The sequence below is a fragment of the Megalobrama amblycephala genome, linkage group LG12 (assembly GCF_018812025.1).
Source record: "Megalobrama amblycephala isolate DHTTF-2021 linkage group LG12, ASM1881202v1, whole genome shotgun sequence".
Classification (NCBI taxonomy): Eukaryota; Metazoa; Chordata; class Actinopteri; order Cypriniformes; family Xenocyprididae; genus Megalobrama; species Megalobrama amblycephala.
The window spans coordinates 5,648,079-5,669,267 of record NC_063055.1 but is presented as its reverse complement, the minus strand read 5'-3'; the positions used below and the strand labels follow the sequence as shown (position 1 = coordinate 5,669,267).

The 21,189-nt window shown below is 37.1% G+C and overlaps 1 protein-coding gene across 5 annotated transcripts; it reads left to right on the top strand.

Annotated features, from left to right (window-relative positions):
• The first annotated feature begins 5,064 nt into the window (after positions 1-5,064).
• On the top strand, positions 5,065-21,002 carry hdac6 (histone deacetylase 6). 5 transcript variants are annotated; one of them, XM_048210086.1, is made up of 29 exons: positions 5,122-5,138; positions 7,440-7,535; positions 7,645-7,722; positions 7,821-7,931; positions 8,366-8,451; positions 10,286-10,370; positions 10,465-10,505; positions 10,610-10,706; positions 11,237-11,334; positions 11,443-11,547; positions 11,946-12,014; positions 12,110-12,236; positions 12,486-12,551; positions 12,627-12,686; positions 12,774-12,863; positions 12,944-13,050; positions 13,147-13,214; positions 14,376-14,502; positions 14,648-14,776; positions 14,968-15,136; positions 15,257-15,459; positions 16,145-16,337; positions 16,414-16,563; positions 17,380-17,554; positions 17,656-18,029; positions 18,110-18,238; positions 18,667-18,813; positions 19,756-19,884; positions 20,221-21,002. In XM_048210086.1, the coding sequence occupies exons 4-29, from the start codon at positions 7,881-7,883 to the stop codon at positions 20,287-20,289; spliced, it is 3,144 nt and encodes a 1,047-aa protein (XP_048066043.1). In that variant the 5' UTR covers positions 5,122-5,138; positions 7,440-7,535; positions 7,645-7,722; positions 7,821-7,880; the 3' UTR covers positions 20,290-21,002. The 5 variants fall into 5 exon arrangements, with proteins under 5 accessions (XP_048066041.1, XP_048066043.1, XP_048066042.1 ...); XM_048210085.1 differs by lacking the exon at positions 5,122-5,138 and adding an exon at positions 6,580-6,945; XM_048210084.1 differs by lacking the exon at positions 7,645-7,722 and having other exon boundaries at positions 5,065-5,138.
• Positions 21,003-21,189: the final 187 nt, after the last annotated feature.

Sequence of the window (21,189 nt, the reverse complement as noted above, 5' to 3'; positions counted from 1 at the left end):
CAAAACAGAGTCTCCTTATCGAAACACACCTCGTGTCACGAAGCTCCTTAACATCTCTGCGTCGTAACAGACGTTTGAATCTGACATTGTGGTTATTCTATGGCACCATTGTGAGCTCTGCAGCTTGGATGAATTAGTTTGTAGTGGGAGTTAGTCAGTTACAATGAGCCATGACAGCACATATGCAAATCCAGCACTTTCCATAGTACAGCGGTGCAGCTTAAAAATGATAGAGAGTCCAGTGATGTCACACTTCATTAATCATGTGACCTGTTTCAGTTGGTTCAGAGTTATGGAAAAACAGTATTTGCTTATCGTGTGAAACATGGTATTTACGATTGAATGCCTTCAACAGTCTAAAACACATTATAGCTTAGTTTTGTAAATCATAAGGCAAATTCATTATTTCTATCTGTAGAAATATGTGTGTGTGTGTGTGTGTGTGATGATTTTTAAAAAGTTTTTATATATTTTGTACTTCTCTCTTTAGTTGTTGTGTTGATGTCTATATGTCGAAGCCAATGACAAATTTCCACATTGTGGACAATAAAAGTAACTAATTATGTCGCTTCCTAAGTAGTATAGTATCATTCTTGATATTATTCATTAAAACTACATAAAAACTAAAAAATGCTGGGTTAAAAACAACCCAAGTTGGGTTGAAAATGGACAAACCCAGCGGCTGGGTTACATGTTTGCCAAACATGCTGGGCAGTTTTATTTAACCCAACAATTGTTAAAAAATGACTATATGGCTGGCTTAAAATGAACCCAAAATAGGTTGGAAATTGAAAATCAGACACATAATTACTAGAGGCAACAATAATAATCAAAAGGTGAACATTTATTAATAAGGAATTTAATACATGTTTATTGTTTAATTATTTTTCATTAAACGTATTAATAAATGTTAATTTCCAACATATTTTGGGTTCATTTTAAGCCAGCAATACAGTCATTTTTAAACAATAGTTGAGTTAAATAAAACTACCCAGCAGGTTGGTCAACATTTAACCCAACCGCTGGGTTAAAAAATCCCAATTGTTGGGTTTGTCCATTTTCAACTGAACTTGGGTTGTTTTTAACCCAGCATTTTCTGTCATGACAGCTCTTGGAGTGTTTGGCAGGATAATGGATATGACAATGTTAATGTGTTTAGTCTTAGTGGAATAGATCTGCTACGCTGCTGCTGCTTATTCTGCTGCTGTTGATTATTGCTGCTGATCAGGTACGAGACTTAATATTGCCAAACAATACATGAGCAAGTGAGACATGCTGCTGCTGTACAATAGCAGACATGGGTCACCCCGTAGCAGATCTATATACAGGTGGAGCTGGGGAAGATGGAGGGTTTCTGAAAGCACGCTGCAAACTGCTACGCAGTATTTGAAAGTTGAGTAACAAGCTCATTGGCTGCTGATACAGCAGGAACCAATCAGCTGTGCCCTATAACTGTGCCCTATAATGATGTGATTGCAAGTAGATTGAAATAAAGGGGACATATCATTAAAAATCTCAAGTGCTATAATCTGGTCCCCGGTGCATCTACCAACCCAGAAAACGTGGAAAAGGACAACCCAGTAACTTAGGAAGGGTATCTTTTAATATTAACACCCCTTAATCTGCACGTTTCCACCCACGGTGCCACCAAAATGTTTTTTCAAGGAAGGCAAAGCTGCAGATGAAGAAAATGTAAGTATGCAATGTGTTTCTTTGGTTCAAGCAGCTTTTTTCCCTTAGCCTCCATATGCTCTATTACTTTATGCTAGCACAAACAGAAGTTGTGTTTGACAGAAATGTATTGGTGTGACTTATGACTCACCCACAAAACAGCTTAGATTACTAATGTGATGTCATTTTATGCCGGTCTGCTTCACAAACGAGGGTCAATTCAACGCTGGATTTGCACAAAAGATTAACATGACGCCACATGCTAGTCAATGATTTGAATCAACAACCACAGCAACTACATAAATTTATCCACTAACCATTCAGAAACATCCAGTTTCATTGTAAAAGTTGTAACTTCTTCCTGAGTCTCTCCATCAGTGTCGACTCCGGTTTGAACAATGTAAGGCTGAACACCGTTACTGACAATCCTCATTTTGCGTGAGATTCTCCAGCTTTGTTGTTGTTGAGCAACCGAAGCGCGAGCTGTTAAAGCTCCGCCCTCTTCTGGAAAGGGAGCCGGGAGCAGCAGCTCATTTGCATTTAAAGGGACACACACAAAAACGGTGTGTTTTTGCTCACACCCAAATAGGGGCAAATTTGACAAGCTATAATAAATGATCTGTGGGGTATTTTGAGCTGAAACTTCACAGACACATTCTGGGGACACCAGAGACTTAAATTACATCTTGTGAAAAGGGGCATAATAATTTAAGGACCTATCAGCCTGCGCCAGCTTCATGACTATTTTTGTGAGGATTGCCCGCCACAATGCTCGGATGTTGTGTGTGGTTGCCAGGGTGTTGCTATGCACTTGCTAAAGTGTTCTGAGTGTTATTAAGATGTTGCTATGTGGTTGCTTACCAGTCAAAGTCATAATGCTGACCAACATGTTATGGCAGACATCACATTGAGTGTCAAGAAAGGCCAACGATACACATGCACAATATTTTCCCAGCATCTTTGAGCTAATAAATTGGTTTGATTGAGAGAATTCTTCAATGCCGGTATGGGAAAAAAATGGCTCAGCGGTGTGAAATATGGATTTGTGTCTAGTTTTACTCTGGTTGGTGATGATATCTCAGATAGTGCCCCTCCCCTGTCCTCCATCTGTTTCCATCTCTCAGGGTTGACCACATAGCTCTGCTCCCCTGGCATCTAGTGGAGCCTCATTGTGCAACGCAGGCGGCTTCTGGTTTTCCGGACTCTGTAAAAAAAAGTGCAGAAGGGAAAAGGAGATGCACAGAAGAAGGCTGCAAGCAATGGCATGAGCGTTTTTTTCAAGCCTGGTGCATGAGGCACATCGTTCGCTTTTTTCTGTCATCGGCTTCCTCCATTCAGGGTGAAGCCGTGTTATCTGGTGGAGTCGGCACCATAGTGAGGGGGAAATGGTACTGAGTGACTGGGAGAGATTAGCAACCACAGGACAGGTCCAGCCAACACGTACAGGCCTGTACGTTAGCGCTCACCAGCTCCGCTGCGCTCACGCTTGCAAACTCTTTTCCATTCACGTAAACAGACTAACAAAGACAAGAAGGGGTAAATGGTGATTTTAAGTCACATATTTACAACTGATCTGCACAGGTCATGAGGTCAGAGCCCTCCTCTAGTCTAGAAGAGCCTGATTAAACTGCTTTTGTGTGCAAACTGTTGATCACATTATAAATTGGACACTAATTTTGTTTGGAATTAAATTTAAAAATTCCAAACAAATAAATTCCAGTTGTTTTATAAGAAAAGTCAAGTAATGAAAATGTTTGGCAACACTTTTTTTCGATGGTCCACTTTAGACATTCTACTAACTATAAGTAACTTTGCAACTACATGAGTATTAATACTGTCTGCTTAATATCTGCTAACACTTTATTTTGATGCTCCCCAAACAGATATTCTACTGACTATAAGTAACTTTGTAAGTACATGTCAACTTATTCTACTAACCCTAACAGTCTTCTACAGTCTACTAATGCTCTGAGAGTTAGTTGACATGTACAGTAGTTGCAAAGTTACTAATAGTCAGTAGAATGTCTAAAGTGGACCATCAAAACAAAGTGTAACCAAATGTTCCAGCAGGTGTGATTATTTTGTGTCATTACACATTCATTTTGATGGTCTCCACCAAGGGGGTCAAGAAATTGCTGGTTGACCCCGTTGACCCCGTAGTAAAAGCATCTTTCTCCACTGACAGCCATTCAAAAGTAACTATGCATTCTGATGAAATGCAACTTGCAAGGTCAACCTGAAATATTTTATTATATAGTTGTTGTATCAGTGCTGATATAATTTTATAATGCACTGGTTCTTACTAGGGGCCGCAGGATGACTTAAAAGTATTAAATTAATAAATCATTATTAATATATATAAAAAAATATATAAATGAATAAAAATTATATAAATGAAATAACCTCCACACCCCATAACTATTAATTTTGTTGAAGAGTTTTAGATTAATTGGTTTAATATATGAATAATTTCACAGTTTCTGTTAGTAAAAAGTTTGAAAACAAGCAGATTTGTCATAATCACAGCAAAAATAAATGGAAATAGCTTAACCTAGGTGTTTTAAATTTTTTTAGATGCCACAGACCCTCAGATATTACCATTCTTGTGTGAGGGTACAACACAAAATGTAAAAAAAAAAAAAAAAAAAAAAAAAAAAAAAAATATATATATATATATATATATATATATATATATATATATATATATATTTTTTTTTTTTTTTTTTCATATTTTCATATTATTATAAATATGTTCAAAGTATTATTTGGAGAATATTTAGCTTCTATTACATTACATTACATTTATTAGTTTTTTTTTTTTCTCTTCTCAATATAGTACTGTATTTTTAAATATATTATTTATTTATTTACATTTTTATGATTTATTTATTATTTTAATTAATTTTTATTTTGTTTTAATCAAATTTATTTATGTATTTATTTAATTTAATCTTTTTAAAAACAGTTTAGGGTGAATTCAGGTTGATTGGGACACTTTTTGCCATGATGAATGGGGGAAAAGTGTCCCAATCAACCTGAGTTCACCCCTATTTATTTTTACTTTTTTCTCTAAAAAATTTCAGCAGACCTCCTAGCACTCCCTTATTGTGCAATTTGGCCCCTGACCCCTTACATAAATTGAGAAAAAAAAAAGAAAACCAATCAGTAAAGAACAAGGGTGTACTGGTTATACTCTGGATCTTTTTTTGAGATTTTATTATAATGTAAAATCTCTTGTGCCAAGCGAAATAATTTTGTCGTTTCATAAAAATATTTTCAAGTTAACGCTATTAAATATGCAACAGTGACCTCCAGCGTCACAGCACAGACTACAGCGAGCACGCGCTATGCGTTACTGACGTAATTTTATTGCGCCGGCTCGCGCGCCTCATAGAAAAATAAGTGGGAAGAGTGGCAATTGACGTAAAAGAGGAGTCCTGAAAGGAGCGACGAGGAAGCGCTGTTTGGTACGACATGTATTTTAACTATTTACTGTATATTCTCAATTCATTGGACCAAGCTGTGCAGTTTAATTATTCAGGTGAAACATATCGACGATTTCAACACTGTCAGGATGGACCTAACAGTCGTTTGTTTTTACTGGAATTATAATTTTATAGACGTTGTTGTGAAGGATTTAACCTATAAACCACATGATTTTAAATGATAAGTTAAAGGGTTAGTTCACCCAAAAATGAAAATTCTGTCATTTATTACTCATGCTCATGTCGTTCCACACCCGTAAGACCTTCGTTCATATTCATAACACAAATTAAGATATTTTTGTTGAAATCCGATGGCTCAGTGAGGCCTCATAGACAGCAATGACATTTCCTCTCTCAAGATCCATTAATGTACTAAAAACATATTTAAATCAGTTCATGTGAGTACAGTGGCTCAATATTAATATTATAAAGCGACGAGAATATTTTTGGTGCACCAAAAACAAACAAAATAACGACTTATTTAGTGATGGCAGATTTCAAAACACTGCTTCAGGAAGCATCGGAGCATAAATGAATCAGTAGTTGCGTCCCAAATGACGCACTATACACTATGCACTTATACACTATGTACTTGTGCACTATGCACTCATCCATGTAGTGCGTGAATTGTATAAAGTTATTTTGTCATTTAACAACGGAGTCCGATCCTCCCTTCCCCTCCGCTACATAATTAAAGCTGCGACAGTTGAGTGCACGAAGTGTCCAACATTACACACTTCGTTTTTTCCGTTAATTTAGTGCACCATCCGGGTATTTAAAGTGCACTTTTTCTTTTTGGAATTTTCAGTGTGAACACACTACTCGCACTATTTATACTTAAAAACGTCATAGAATAGTGCACAAGTACGCGAATTGGGACGCACCTAGTGTGTCGAATCTGCTGTTCGGAGCGCCAAAGTCACGTGATTTCAGCCGTTGGCAGTTTGACACGTGATCTGAATCATGATTCAATACACTGATTCATTATGCTCCGAAGCTTCCTGAAGCAGTGTTTTGAAATCAGCCATCACTAAATAAGTCGTTATTTTGTTTTTTTTTTGGCGCACCAAAAATATTCTCGTCGCTTTATAATATTAATATTGAACCACTGTACTCACATGAACCGATTTAAATATGTTTTTAGTACCTTTATGGATCTTGAGAGAGGAAATGTCATTGCTCCCTATGCAGGCCTCACGGAGCCATCGGATTTCAACTAAAATATCTTAATTCGTGGAACTGCATGAGGGTGGGTAATAAATGACAGAATTTTCATTTTTGGGTCAACTAACCCTTTAAATAACAGTACAAATGCCTCCAGCGAGACCTGCTGAAATTTGAGTGCGACTCAATGGAGGATTCTGCAGTCTGAGCCTCAATGCGCCCCCTAGAGGAGGAACCGCTTTATGTCTCACTGGAAAATACAGTTCTTAACGCGACATCTTTGCTTCTGCTGTGCAGAGTTGGGCGTGAGTTAGCCTTTAGCATTTCCAAACAAAAACATTATTGTGCCTTTTTTCGTATCCACCTTAATAAATATTTATCTTACAGTTGATTTTGCTATGCGGTTCCCATTTTGCTACGTTCATTTTCCACTTTTATGTCCAATCCAGAGAATAACAACAGACACGGAAACTTAGGAAAGCAAAAAGCTTGCGGCTCAAATGACTGGCAGATTGGTCTTTTTCATAAAAACAGAATTTCAAAAGTGTGTTTTTGCCAACGGCATAAAAATCTGACAGCAGTTCTGTTCATATCCTCTCATACACATCACACATTTCTGAAAGCAGTAAGTACAACCTGTTATGTCGTGTGACATCTGTCACTTTTTAACATCTAGACGTTATTTTTAAGAAAGAAAATGGTCTATTTTGTGCATCTCATTAAATATTTTGATCTTGATGCTGAATTTCTAGGTTAGAATGATAAATGATAAAGAAGATTTTATATGGTTTTCAATTATTATTTAGTAGTATTGTTATCATTATTATTATGTATTAGTAATAAAGAATCACACACACACACACACACACACACACACACACACAAAACAGTTATAAACTGCTATATATTTCATTCATAGCCACAACTTGGACACAACTTTATACAGCAAATTTATGCATCATTTATTCTGCATATACAAAAAAAAACAAGTGTAGCATCTGTTATAACCTCTATTTTATTATTAAACTTTTACATAACATAACTGGACCTACTTATACATGCAGTTTATCCAAATTGGAACTCTTAATGTAGATGCACCTGTCACTAACACTTTTCAAGGTCTTTGGTGTGGATCTGTAAAATCCTCCTCTGATGGATCCTGTTCCAGTTTCCAAAGGTTCCACTCGTTCTCCAAGAGGAACACCAGAAACCAAAGTGAGAGAATGTTTACACTCCATTATAGTGGTGTAGCAAGTCAGCTGATTAAAAAAAATTAACGGGTTCAAATCACGTTCAGTGTTTTAATCAGTGTGTACATGTGTAGTTAATAATCCACAGATAGTCGTGAAGTTTGCCCACTTGATCTACACAGCGTCATGCTCTGTTTTGCTCATTTTTAAAGGTCAGATGTGGGAGCTAGTGCTTTATTTGGATTCATGTTTTGAGAGTGTATGCCTCTGCTGTGTGTAATTGTCTCTAAAAGACCTTTGTGCTCTTCAGAGAGAAAACAACAACCCAAACCATAAGAAGAGTCTACAGGACGCACGGAGGAAGGGGAGAATGGATCGGAGCAAAGTGGAGGAGGAGATGAGCAATGAATTACAAAACCTGGTAAACACTTACAGTCACGCAGTCACTGTTTGTCTTCTTTTAAGACTTGTCAAGAAATGTCTATATAATATTTCACACACACAAAAATACAAGCAAAAATATTTTGCATGAATAAAACAAAGATTGTTTTTATTGTAAAATATTTTCCTAACAATTTATCCCTCTTTATAATTCTTATGTGCTCAAAAGGCTAGCTTTACTGTACTTAACTACTTTAAATTACAATTAGCTTGTAGTGTGGCAAGCTTCAAAGAAGCTCCACAACATTGGCAGAATTTGGCACTAATGCACATGTTTATGGAGTTGTATATGGAGTTGATTATTAAAAATCAGTTGTGTGCATGCATTATTTTTTTTTGTCAGTGTGGGATTGCATGCTCAGGGATGGAGTGCTTTTGAAACAGCTGTTTGAATGTTCTTGGCATGCTTTTTAGGATGTGCGTGGGAAGACTAAAGCAGCAGGAACAGGTCTTGTCTACGTAGATGCCTTCACTCACTTTCACTGCCTCTGGGATGCCAGGTGATGCTTCAGAATGGTTCAATTATTACTGACAATAGTTTGCTTCAAAATGAAAATTTATGTCATTTGGAATTTCAAAAAAGAAAAAGATTCATGCTGTAACCCTTTAGAGTCGGCATGAAACAGAGGTTGCGAATGTCAGAGGAAATAGCTTCTCGAACCAGAAAAAATGTAGGGCAGGACTTGATTTTGTCCATCAGGAATTGATTGGATCGTTTTCATTTGCTATTGTTGTGACCTTGTGTGTGACAGGTTGTCCCGTCCACATGTCAGTAAACCATTAATCAGTGGGAGGGGAAGTTATATTGATTAAAGATTACAAAAATCATTTGTAATAAATACAGCAGTATTCCATAAAAAAAAAAAAAAAATGTCAATTTTGATTTCACAGTGACTTTAAGACTCTCCAGTGGACGCTATGAAGCAAAAGACAGAATATTCCACTCTTATGCATTAAAGGTGCCCTAGAATCAAAAATTGAATTTACTTTGGCATAGTTGAATAATAAGAGTTCAGTACATGAAAAATAACATATGGTGAGTTTCAAACTCCATTGCTTCCTCCTTCTTATGTAATTCTCATTTGTTTAAAAGACCTCTGAAGAACAGGCGAATCTCAACATAACACCAACTGTTACGTAACAGTCGGGATCATTAATATGTACGCCCCCAAATTTGCATATGCCAGTCCATGTTCAAGGCATTAGACAAGGGCAGCCAGTATTAACGTCTGGATCTGTGCACAGCTGAATCAACAGACTAGGTAAGCAAGCAAGAACAATAGCGAAAATTGGCAGATGGAGCAATAATATCTGACATGATTCATGATATCATGAAATTTTTAGTGATATTTGTAAATTCTCTTTCTAAATGTTTCGTTAGCATGTTGCTAATGTACTGTTAAATGTGGTTAAAGTTACCATCGTTTATTACTGTATTCGCGGAGACAAGAGAGCTGTCGCTATTTTCATTATTAAACACTTGCAGTCTGTATAATGCACTCTCCAACAGTGTGTAATGTTAGCTTTAGCCATAGAGCATACTATCAGACTCATTCAGAATCAAATGTAAACATCCAAATAAATACTATACTCACATGATCCGATCCATGCATGCAGCATGCATGACGAACATCTTGTAAAGATCCATTTGAGGGTTATATTAGCTGTGTGAACTTTGTTGATGCACTGTATATAGAGTCGAGAGCTTGGGGGGCGGGGAGCGTGAGATTTAAAGGGGCCGCACGCTGAATCGGTGCATAGTTAATGATGCCCCAAAATAAAAATGCCCCAAAAAAATCTATGGGGTATTTTGAGCTGAAACTTCACAGACACATTCAGGGAACACCTTAGACTTGTATTACATCTTGTAAAAGAACGTTTTAGGGCACCTTTAAGTTTATACTGACTTGAATTGAACATACATTTGTAAAATAATAGAAAATAGAAAGCATCAAAGTGTTTGTTGTCATTGCATCAATAAAAGCTACACTACACTTATTCTTTATATTTAATTTTATTTTAAATAGTTTACTTAGTATTGGATTTCACAAGTTATTGGCCCGGTTTCACAGACAGGACTTAGACTAAGCCAGGATTAGGCCTTAGTTCAATTAGGGTATTTAAGTAGCTTTTATAAATGTACCCTAGAAAAAAACATTACTGGTGTGCATCTTGAGACGAAACAATGGCTCTAACATATTTTAAGATATGTCAGTGCAAGTTCCTTTCGGTTAAAGCAGCTCAAACATGCATTTTAGTCTAGGACTAGCTTAAGCCTTGTCTGTGAAACCGGGGGATTATGTATCAGCGGATTGGATATTTTTGTTTTCGCAGTCACCCAGAGTGTCCAGCGAGAGTGAGCACTGTGATGGAGACACTGGAGACGGAGGGTCTGCTGGGACGCTGTGTGCGAGTGGAGGTAGAGACACTACTGTAGTGATATTATTTTAGATAGGTAGTACTTGAAGTCCTCCTGACTGAGCAGTTTTAAATGGTTTAACTTTGTGTTTCAGGCCAGAGCTGTATCAGAAGATGAGCTATTACTCGTTCATACGTAAGTTTATACACATGATTAAGTAAAGAGTGATGCTGTTAATTGGGTTGGTTTTGTTTTATGATTTTCTTATGTGACATGGGGAAATGTGTTGTGTATGATAGAAAGGATTATGTAGAGCTGATGAAATCCACACAGAAAATGACAGAGGAGGAGCTGAAGACTCTCTCTGATAAATACGACTCTGTCTACCTGCATCCTGTAAGTCACCTAATCACATGTCTTTAACAGTCCTGGAATTTATTGTGTGCTGATTCCAGTTCCAATGTTTAAAGGGTTAGTTCAGCTGAAAATGAAAATTCTGTCATCATTTAATCACCCTCATGTCGTTCCAAACCTGTAAGACTTTCGGAACACATCATCTTCGGAACACAAATGAAGATATTTTTGATGAAATATGAGCGATTTCTGTCCTTCCATTGACTGCCTACGCAACTGACACTTCGATGCTTCAAAAAGTTCATAAAGAGATCGTAAAACGAATCCATCAATGTTTATATGTGAATAAAAGCCTAAATTCAATTTGTTCATCATATAAAGTTATCGAGTCTCTTCAGAAAATTTGGACTAAACTGCTCAATTCATGTGGATTTTTTTTTTTTTTTTTTTTTTTTTTTTTTTTACATTTTTTCATTTTTTACAACAAACAAAAGTATGAAAACATGAAAACAAATACCAATCCACCTTATAAAATAATATAAGAAAGAATTTTTTTTTTTCAATTCCATCAGGAATTTTTCACCTCCGCCTGTATGGCGGTAGGATCAGTCCTCCAGCTGGTGGATAAAGTGATGACATCACAGCTGCGTAACGGCTTCTCTGTCAGCAGGTCTTGATGCATCTCTTCTTTTCAACAATACTAATATCTTTGAGTTTTTAATTTTATGTTGATTTATTCATTGATCTTTTTGAGTTAAATATTTTTTTATACACACAGGCCTCCAGGTCACCATGCACAGGCAGATAAGATGAACGGCTACTGTATGTTTAACAATCTGGCCATAGCAGCGCGCTATGCTCAAAAACATCATGGAGTTGAACGGTGAGAGTCTGCATTTTGCTTAAGCATCATACATTTATTAACACCTTTTATTTATTAAAGACATTGTGAAATTGTCTTTACTTACTTTCTTGATATTCTTGATCCTGGTCTTATTGTGAGCGATTTATCAGAGCACGTTTGATCTAGAGATAAAATGTTTACATAGTCTTTCATCAAATGTAATGACTTTCGCCACCTCTGAAATGACTCAAAAATCTGTAATATCAGTCAGATTAACCTAATGATCCAATCAAATTCTGATTGATAAAATCAAGTCTGGTCCTGGATTATTTCCCACTGAATATTCAAAAAAGGTGAAATGCATTTTCACATTGTCTTCAATGAGGTTTATGGTTTGAGAATCTATAGCATGGATTGTTGCTTTTCCAATCACTCAGAGTTCTAATTGTGGATTGGGACGTGCATCATGGACAGGGAATCCAGTATATTTTTGAAGAGGATCCCAGGTACATTTGTCCGCACCTGCACATCATATTATATGCGTTCTGTATAAATGTCTGGCATTTAAAGACCATCTCATCTCTGTCCTCCTGTGTGGCAGTGTGCTGTATTTCTCAGTGCACAGATATGAAGATGGCTCGTTCTGGCCGCATCTCAAGGAGTCTGACAGCAGCTCGGTGGGTTCAGGAGCAGGACAGGGCTACAATATCAACCTGCCCTGGAACAAGGTACACCACGCTAATTTGTGCCGGTTGTCAGTGTTTATGTCACTCATTTCAAGAGGTTAACCAATTTACAGTTTCATGTAGAAGTCCTCCTAATAGAGATGTCGAAAATGGTCATTTAAAACTAAATCATCACCTTGACTAACATTTTAGTGGGCTATAAATGAAAAAATAAATGCTACAGAAGTGTGGTAGAATAAGGTCCGTGTTAGCTGGTGCTGAATGTGGCCTGATCTCTTTATTTAACTCCAGGTGGGGATGGAGGATGGAGATTACATCACAGCTTTCCAGCAGCTCCTCCTGCCTGTGGCGTATGAGGTACACCTTTCATATCGGTCACCTGCACATCTCATTTAATGTTTTATTGTCTATTAATATGTATGCGCTGCACAGTTTCAGCCTCAACTGGTGTTAGTGGCGGCCGGCTTTGACTCTGTGATCGGTGACCCAAAGGTGGGATGCTCAGCTTCAATCTATTTAATATCATTTTCCAAAACTCATTCCATTATGTTAATTATTTAAAACGTTCTGTGTGTCTAGGGTGAGATGCGAGTGAGTCCACAGTGTTTCTCCATCCTGACCCATATGCTGAAAGGTGTAGCACAGGGCCGACTCGTGCTGGCTCTGGAGGTATGATCATATTATGCCATAAGAGAACTAAATATTCTTCTTTGTGGTTAACATCTCACACACAGTATTTCATTCATTAGGGTGGGTATAACCTCCAGTCCACAGCAGAGGGTGTTTGCGCTAGTGTGAGGTCACTGCTGGATGACCCTTGCCCTCACCTGACCTCTCCTGGTGCTCCGAGTGAGAGGTGAGTGAGCTGAGGAGCACATCTGCCTACATATTCTTACATTTCACTCCCATACTTCCTATTTGCTGTGTATTTTTTTGTGTGCTTTTATTGCAGTGCCCTGAAGTCCATCTCAAAGACCATCTCTGCCTTGTATCCATTTTGGAAGAGTCTTCAGACTTTTGGTAAGAAGCAAGAATTATTATTTACAAATAAACAAACCATATCACCATATTGTATTGGTGTGTGTGTATATATATATATATATACACACACACACACACAGGGCTTGACATTAACACCCGTCAATTGAATTTTAAATATAATATACATTCTTCGATTCTAGTCTTTTAAAAAGGCATGTAAAATAATAAACGAAGTGCAATATAGTGTTTAAGATTATTCGATAATATCGATGCTGTAACATCTGAAACGCTTTCAATACACATTTTCCGCAGAATAGATACATGATATCAGCTGCTCTTTCTCTCTCTCTCATCTCTCCAACAGCGAGTCGACACATAAACCCAGCCTTCCCTCACTCACTCATTTAATTTGCTTCGGATGAATATTGTTGGTGTTACAGGGCTTGAATTTTAGCTTGGGATTGCGCATAATTTTACTCATTCCATTTGTTCTCACACCCAAATTGCGCACATAAAACCACCTCTCAGTACTAAACTGAGTTATTTTTCGCTGCTTATCACGCTTAAACAGTCAAATACACACAAAATAATTTCAAAGTACCGGTCTTAGAGAGTATTCATGTAAACACAGTCAGCTATGTTTTAGGTCAACATAAACAGTTGAGAAGAAAACGCATGTGAAACAGCATAATGGATCCGTGCATCAGGTCTTAAAGTGACAGCAGCCTAATATACTTGCTGCCAAATTATGAGATAATATTAAAAATATCTAAATGGCAGTTTTTACCATGGTATTGATGTCAAAATTGTGGCCAGTGAAAATGCTGAATGGCTAGTAACTTTGGAAAACCTCTAGCCATAGTGGCTGGTGAGCAGAAAAGTTAATGTCAAGCCCCTAATATATACATGCATACATTTATAGAAATATAAAATATGTTAACACATATATGTGTATGTAAATGGTTAAATTATTGGAAACGGCATGGAAATTCATTAGTCATTGATGTTTAATTGGGACATTATATTATCCGGTCATCTTCGGATAAAAAGAAAGCGCTCAGCTGCAAACCAGTAAACTCTATACCCAACATCATATTTGCACAAGCATTCAAACTGCCAATCATTTGGTACAGCTGGCACCTTGGTGAAAGAGTTTTCCTGAATGCTCTTGAATGTGTGTGTTTGATCTTGACCTTTTAGAGGGGGGTCCTCTGTCCAATGCCACTCCCCTGCCCGCTCCAGTATGTGCAGAAGTGAAGGTTTCTTCTCCAATCACTGGGCTAGTTTATGACCAGAAAATGATGCATCATCACAACATGTGGGATGGGTGAGAGTGACTCCTGCTTAATAGCATCAACACCACAATAATCCCTGTGACACAGCTGAAAAGTGACAGTTTTCTCATTTGTGTGTGTTTTTTGATTATTTGGTTGTATTTAATACATAAGATGAGGATGTATTGATTCCTACAGTCATCATCCAGAGCTCCCTCAGAGAATTTCACGGATCTTCTCCCGACACGAGGAGTTGGGCCTGCTGTCCCGTTGCCATCGGATACCAGCTCGCTTAGCAACAGAGGAAGAGCTGGCACTCTGTCACAGGTGAAATGCATTCAGATGAATAAATAAATAATGATCACATTAATGTATGAAGTTACATGCAAATCTGTATTTCATTTGTGTGATTAACATTTTCTCAAATAATCATTTTCAGTGATAATTAGTTTGATTAGTAAAATTAATGTAACATTGCACTTGATTAAATTAATGTCAGTTTATCTCTCTTACGCTAGTTCTGAGCACATAAGCACTATTAAGAGTACAGAGCACATGAAACCCAGAGATCTGCACCGACTGGGGAACAATTACAACTCCATCTACATCAGTAACGAGAGCTACACCTGTGCCCTGATGGCCGCTGGGTCATGCTTTAACTCCGTACAGGCCATACTCACAGGCCAGGTCTGTCTTTTTGTGATTTTTATAAGTAATAAACTTTACATGTCTTAGTATACAGTATAGTAGAACATTACTGCTTGAATTTGTTCCCAGGTGTCCTCAATTGTTTGTTTGGTCCTGTAGGTTAGAAACGGCGTGGCCATAGTCCGTCCTCCTGGCCATCATGCAGAGAAAGACACAGCTTGTGGTTTCTGTTTCTTTAATACGGCCGCTGTGACCGCACGCTATGCCCAGAGCATCACACACAAATCGCTGCGTGTCCTCATCCTCGACTGGGATGTTCATCATGGAAACGGCACACAGCACATCTTTGAGGAGGATGACAGGTTTGTCTAGTCCCACAGTTAACCATAATCTCATATAGCATTAAACTAGAACAATCAAAAAAACATTTAAATAAACCTGAAATAAAATATAAATATTATATGAAATTTAAAATATAAGTTGAAGTACTAAGATTACTAAATCTAAAACTTAAATAAAAATAATAAAAAACAAAATATTAAAAAGACTTTAAAAGACTTTAAAATTAAAATGAAAATATAAAAAAATAAAAGCTCATTCAAAATATTAATATATACTGTAATAGTATATAAATAATACTAAAATAACACTGGCCAACCTCTTTGCATTTAAATGAGTAACAACTTATATTTGTAGTCGGGTCCAATATAGTTAGGACCGCCCCAAGGCTGTCTGACTGACATATAAAACAACCAATCACAGTTTATTTTGTTCAGCGTCATGTTTAGGGGCGTGGCAATGTAACGTCGATGTCCTTACTATAATAGACAGGTGTGTAAAATTCTTGGATGTATTTTAAAAAGTCTATCCAGTGTTTAGTTGATCCTGATGAGTGCTCATTGTCACAGTTGTAAACACAACCGTGAGGGGGTTTGGCGTCACAACATATGATTTATAAATAAATATAATTTTCTTTAGATCAGTCACATATGCATTGGTCAGTATGCAGACCTATGTTTTTAACCAATATCTTTCTCATTTTTCCAGTGTTCTGTACATTTCTCTGCATCGTTATGAAGACGGGACATTTTTCCCCAACTCGGAGGATGCTAACTATGATAAGGTGGGTCAGGGGAAAGGCCGAGGATACAATGTCAACATCCCCTGGAATGGAGGAAAGATGGGAGACCCAGAATACATGGCAGCTTTCCATCACTTAGTGATGCCGATATCCAGAGAGGTAAAATATGCTAATTTTTACCTGATTGTGTTGTTTGGTGTTAAACACTAACTGAATAGTGTTGTCTGTCTTGTAGTTTGCCCCAGAGCTGGTGCTGGTGTCTGCTGGGTTTGATGCGGCACGGGGTGATCCGTTGGGAGGGTATCAGGTGACCCCAGAGGGCTACGCCCACTTCACCCATCAGTTGATGAGTCTGGCAGCAGGAAGAGTGCTGGTCATACTGGAGGTGGGTTATATTCACTCTCACATTCACAATCACTTTATATTATTGAGTTTTTCAGTGGCCAATGCTGATGTCAATATCTAGAGAGCATGGTGCCGGATGTAGCCATAATTTCTAAATAATAAAATAAGTTGATATCAAAGGAGATGTACACACAATTTTAAATAATATTTCTTAAAATATCCATAGAAAATTTTTATACATTGACAACATTGTCATTATTGGCCAAAATGACCTAAATATCAGCTAATCATTTATAATTAATCCTTAATTATTTGGCAAAGATGCATTAAATTGAATCAGAAGTGACAGTATGTCTTCACTGTCACTTTTTTAAATTACAAGGTTACAAAACATTTCTGTTTCAAATAGAATGCTGTTTCTAATTATCAAATAATCCTGAAAAAAAAGTGCATCTTGGTTTTCACAAAAATATTAAGCGGCACTATTTTCAGCAACAAAGTATTTTCAACATTGATAATAATAATAAATGTTTCTTGAGCAGCAAATCAGCATATTAGAATGATTTCTGAAGGATCATGTGACACTGAAGACTGGAGTAATGATGCTAAAAATTCAGCTTTGCATCACTGGAATAAATTACATTTCAAAATGCATTAACTTATTCTAAATTGTAATAATATTTCACAATGTTACAGTTTTTATTGTATTTTTTAATTTTCAAATAAATGCAGCCTTGGTGCGAATAAGAAACTTCTTACTAAAACATTAAAAAGTCAACTCCAAACTGTTAAACAGTGATGTATGTAGTGTAGTTTTAAAAGTTTAATGATGTCATCTAACCCTTTTCACCATAAGGGAGGATATAACCTCACCTCCATCTCTGAGTCCATGTCCATGTGCACCAGTATGTTGCTGGGAGACTCCCCTCCACCTCTAGACCATCTACCCCCACCCAAGAACAGCGCTGCTGTCACCATTAACAACGTCCTGCGTGCACACGCCCCCTTCTGGAGCTCCCTGAGAATACAGAGTGAGCTAGTGACACGAAGTGTACTTCATATCAAGAATTGAACCCTAAGAAAATGCTGATTATTTTAATGCAACATGCTTTTGTTTGTGTGTTTATATCAGTTCCAGAATCACTTCGTTTGTCTTTGCCATCTCCTAAACCGAAAGGCAAGCGGGAATCGGGTGGCAAGGGCAAGAGATCGCCTCGCCAGTCCACTTCTGCTCAGAGTCCCGGACAGAACCCGCAGCATCTTGAGCAGTCTGGCCTTGATGGGCTCACTGAGGATCTGCTTTCTCTGAATCTCAACACAAGTACCTCATCTAACACCAGCCCAGCATCAGTTGCTATTGGGGGAGCCAGAAGGAAAGTGAAACCCAACCCACAGAGGAATTCAACAGGCCAGGAGTCAAATTCACCTCTAAAACCCATGTCAGAGAAAGCCAGAGATGGAGACAGCACACATGCAGAGATTACTGCTGTAAAAGCAGAGACACCTGTAGGCAATCTCAAATGTCATTAGCAGTATGTTTGGTGACTCATAATGTGTTCACTCATTAAACATGCTCTGTTTAACAGGACCGGTCATTCCCAGTCACTGGAAATTCAGCTGCCATGTATGACCAGGAGAGCTCTGGTCTGGAGGCTGCTTGTGGTGAGACTGTGACGGCAGTCATAGAGGTCTTTGGAACACAAGCCACGGATGTGGTAATGTGTCTTATTAGCATAATAACATTGCAGATAGATGTGTATGCAAAAAAAATAAAAAAATAAATAAAAATAAATATATATATATTTATATAATTATATATAATTAATAACTAATTATATATAATTAGTAATAGTTATTTCATAATAGTAATAATAAATCATAAATAATAAACAGATAGAATAATAAATATAAAAATAAAAAAATTAAAACATTCTATATTATCAGTATAATATTTGATAGTAGTAGTAATAATTTATACAATGTGTATAAATTATTTATATATATATATATATATATATGTGTGTATGTATGTATGTATGTTAGATTTCTCATTTTCATTCTGTCGTCTCATTCAATTTTAGCCTGTGTGATATTATTAATGTGAATTTGAGGGGTGATCTAATTGTGTGGCTCTTGTTGCTAGGACGGCATGCATGTGGTGAACCCGTTGCCATGGTGCCCACACTTGGAGTCAGTGCGACCGGTGCCCTCAGGTGGCATCGACGTCTTCCTGCCGTGTGAGGAGTGTGGAGGTGATGCTGAAAACTGGATCTGCCTCTTCTGCTACAAGGTAGCAACTGATAACACTCAAAATCACAGCGAGAATATATATTGTGTGTGTGTGTATGTATATTTTATATATATATATTATATTTAAACATATTGAGGTTTAGAAATATGACTCACCATTGTCAACACAATTATGACTTACCATTGCCGACACTGGTACACATTGGGTCTCAGCCACTAACCTCTTTGAAATCTGCGTACAAACATTTTCATGAACAAATCATCATTCAGTAATAACTACTATAAAATTTCTTATAGAATGTAGGAACAATGGAAAGCACATGTACATCAAAATCACAGTCTGTGACCTTATAACTGTGTTAAGATTAAATATTCTAGATCGATAGTTCATCTTAAATATGCCATCAAATATAATAAGAGTATATAAAAGAAAAGGAGTGTTATAGCTCAAGTTGTGAGGTTCCTCTGTAAATGTATGTACAGATAAATGTATGTACAGCCGGCTAATGAGAGGTCTATAATCTGGGTTTATACAGAAGGTGTTTATTGTGTTTGAACTGGTTTAAAGATGGCACACTTGTTGCCCGAGGATCTTGCTGCACATGATTTCAGGCGAGAGTGTGACTTTGCTCAGAGTGACGAAAGACTGTAAAGGAAAGGTTGTGAGGAAAGCCGTTATATTGGAGATGTTTTGTGCAAATTACTAACTTTGAGTATGTGGTTGCTCCTTTATATCTTCCAGATTCATTAACCTTAGAACAAGGTTAAGAACAAGTTTGTACATACTCATATTTGTTGTGAATTATGCAGAAATTTGTCATCAGACGTTCTCCTGTTCGTATAAATACGAGTGACTGAGACACGTTGTTATTTTTTATTACAGAATTCAATGAGTATTTTTCTTGTTTTCCTAGTTGAGAACTGTACAAGCCCCTGGCAAAGTGTGGTTTAATTTTTGTTCTGTTTATCCTCTTTTTTTCAGGTGCTCTGCGGGCGTTATGTGAACCAGCACATGGTGACCCACGGGCAGGTGTCGGGTCACCCTCTGGTGCTGAGCTTCGCTGATCTTTCTGTCTGGTGCTACGCTTGTGAGTCATACGTCCACAACAAGGTGGGTGCCGCCCAGATCACGGGCCTGTAATCTGCTGTTTTGATGAATGACAACGTTAATGTTGATCTGCAACATGAATGAATGCTGCACTTCATGAGATTGACAAGTGTAATTCATTTATCTAATCTGACATTACTGCTGCTTGATGTAACAAATCAAGTAGCAGTAATGTCAGATTAGATAAATGAATTACGTATGTTAATCTATGCGCGACTGTTGTGTATGTTTTTTAAAGAGGGGTTGGATTCAGAACAACAGCACATTTTTAACACACACACACACACACACACACACAAACAACTGTGTAACTATGTCTGTCTGTCTCTGCACACACAGGTGCTCCATGAAGCCAAAAACGCTGCTCACCTCATGAAGTTTGGAGAGGAGATTCCTCCTTTCAACTAAACCAGCAGAGAGAAGGAAGTGTGTTTGTGTGTGTGTGTGTGTGTGTGTGTTTGCGTGTTGTGAGGTGGTTGTTGTTTGCATGCATATATGCAGTGAAAATAAGACCAAACTAAGCTGCAGTGGAAGCAATTTTTTTCAGTTCATCTGTCTTCCTTCCTCACTTGTGTCTTAAACATAATCATAGATTCTCATTGTGCCAATTATGAGTTTGTCTGCCCAAATATTAATTTTATTAATGGAATTTGTTTCATCTTAAAGAAAATCAGTTTTTAAAAGGTGCACTCTTTGCAAATTGTAATAGTAATTTTTTTAAGTTATTGCAGAAGCACGGTAACATGGTGCTAAAACCACAATTTTACACCAGCCAAAACTGTAATATTTTGTGTTTCATATGTTTTGCATTCTGAGTGCACAGGTAACAGTGTTTGCACTGCACTGTTGTGAAGCATTCCTGTTTTCATTGTATCACTCCAGGCCAAGGCATTCAAACTTTGGAAATTACAAAACCACCTTAAACTTAAAAGCAATAAATAGTGCAATATTTCCCAAAACAGTGTTTGAAGACTGTGTAAACGAGTTATTTTTTTGTTTTGTTTTTGTATCTTTCTGTTATGTTATTTTTTGCACAAGTATAGTGACACAAACATTTTTAAACTCTCACTTTGTAACCGTTGGTACATGTTGCAATCTAAATAAAACCCGTCTGTTCCATATTCGTAAAAGCCAGTTCTTTCTACGGTCACATTTGTGATAAGATAAAGGGCATAAAACCTGACAAAAACATGTTCAGTGCATGTCAACTCAAAGCAGAAATAAATTAAAAGTATATTTGTTTAAGATATTATTTTTGTTCCTTATTTTATGACCATTAAATATTTTTTTACATTATTTTCATGACAA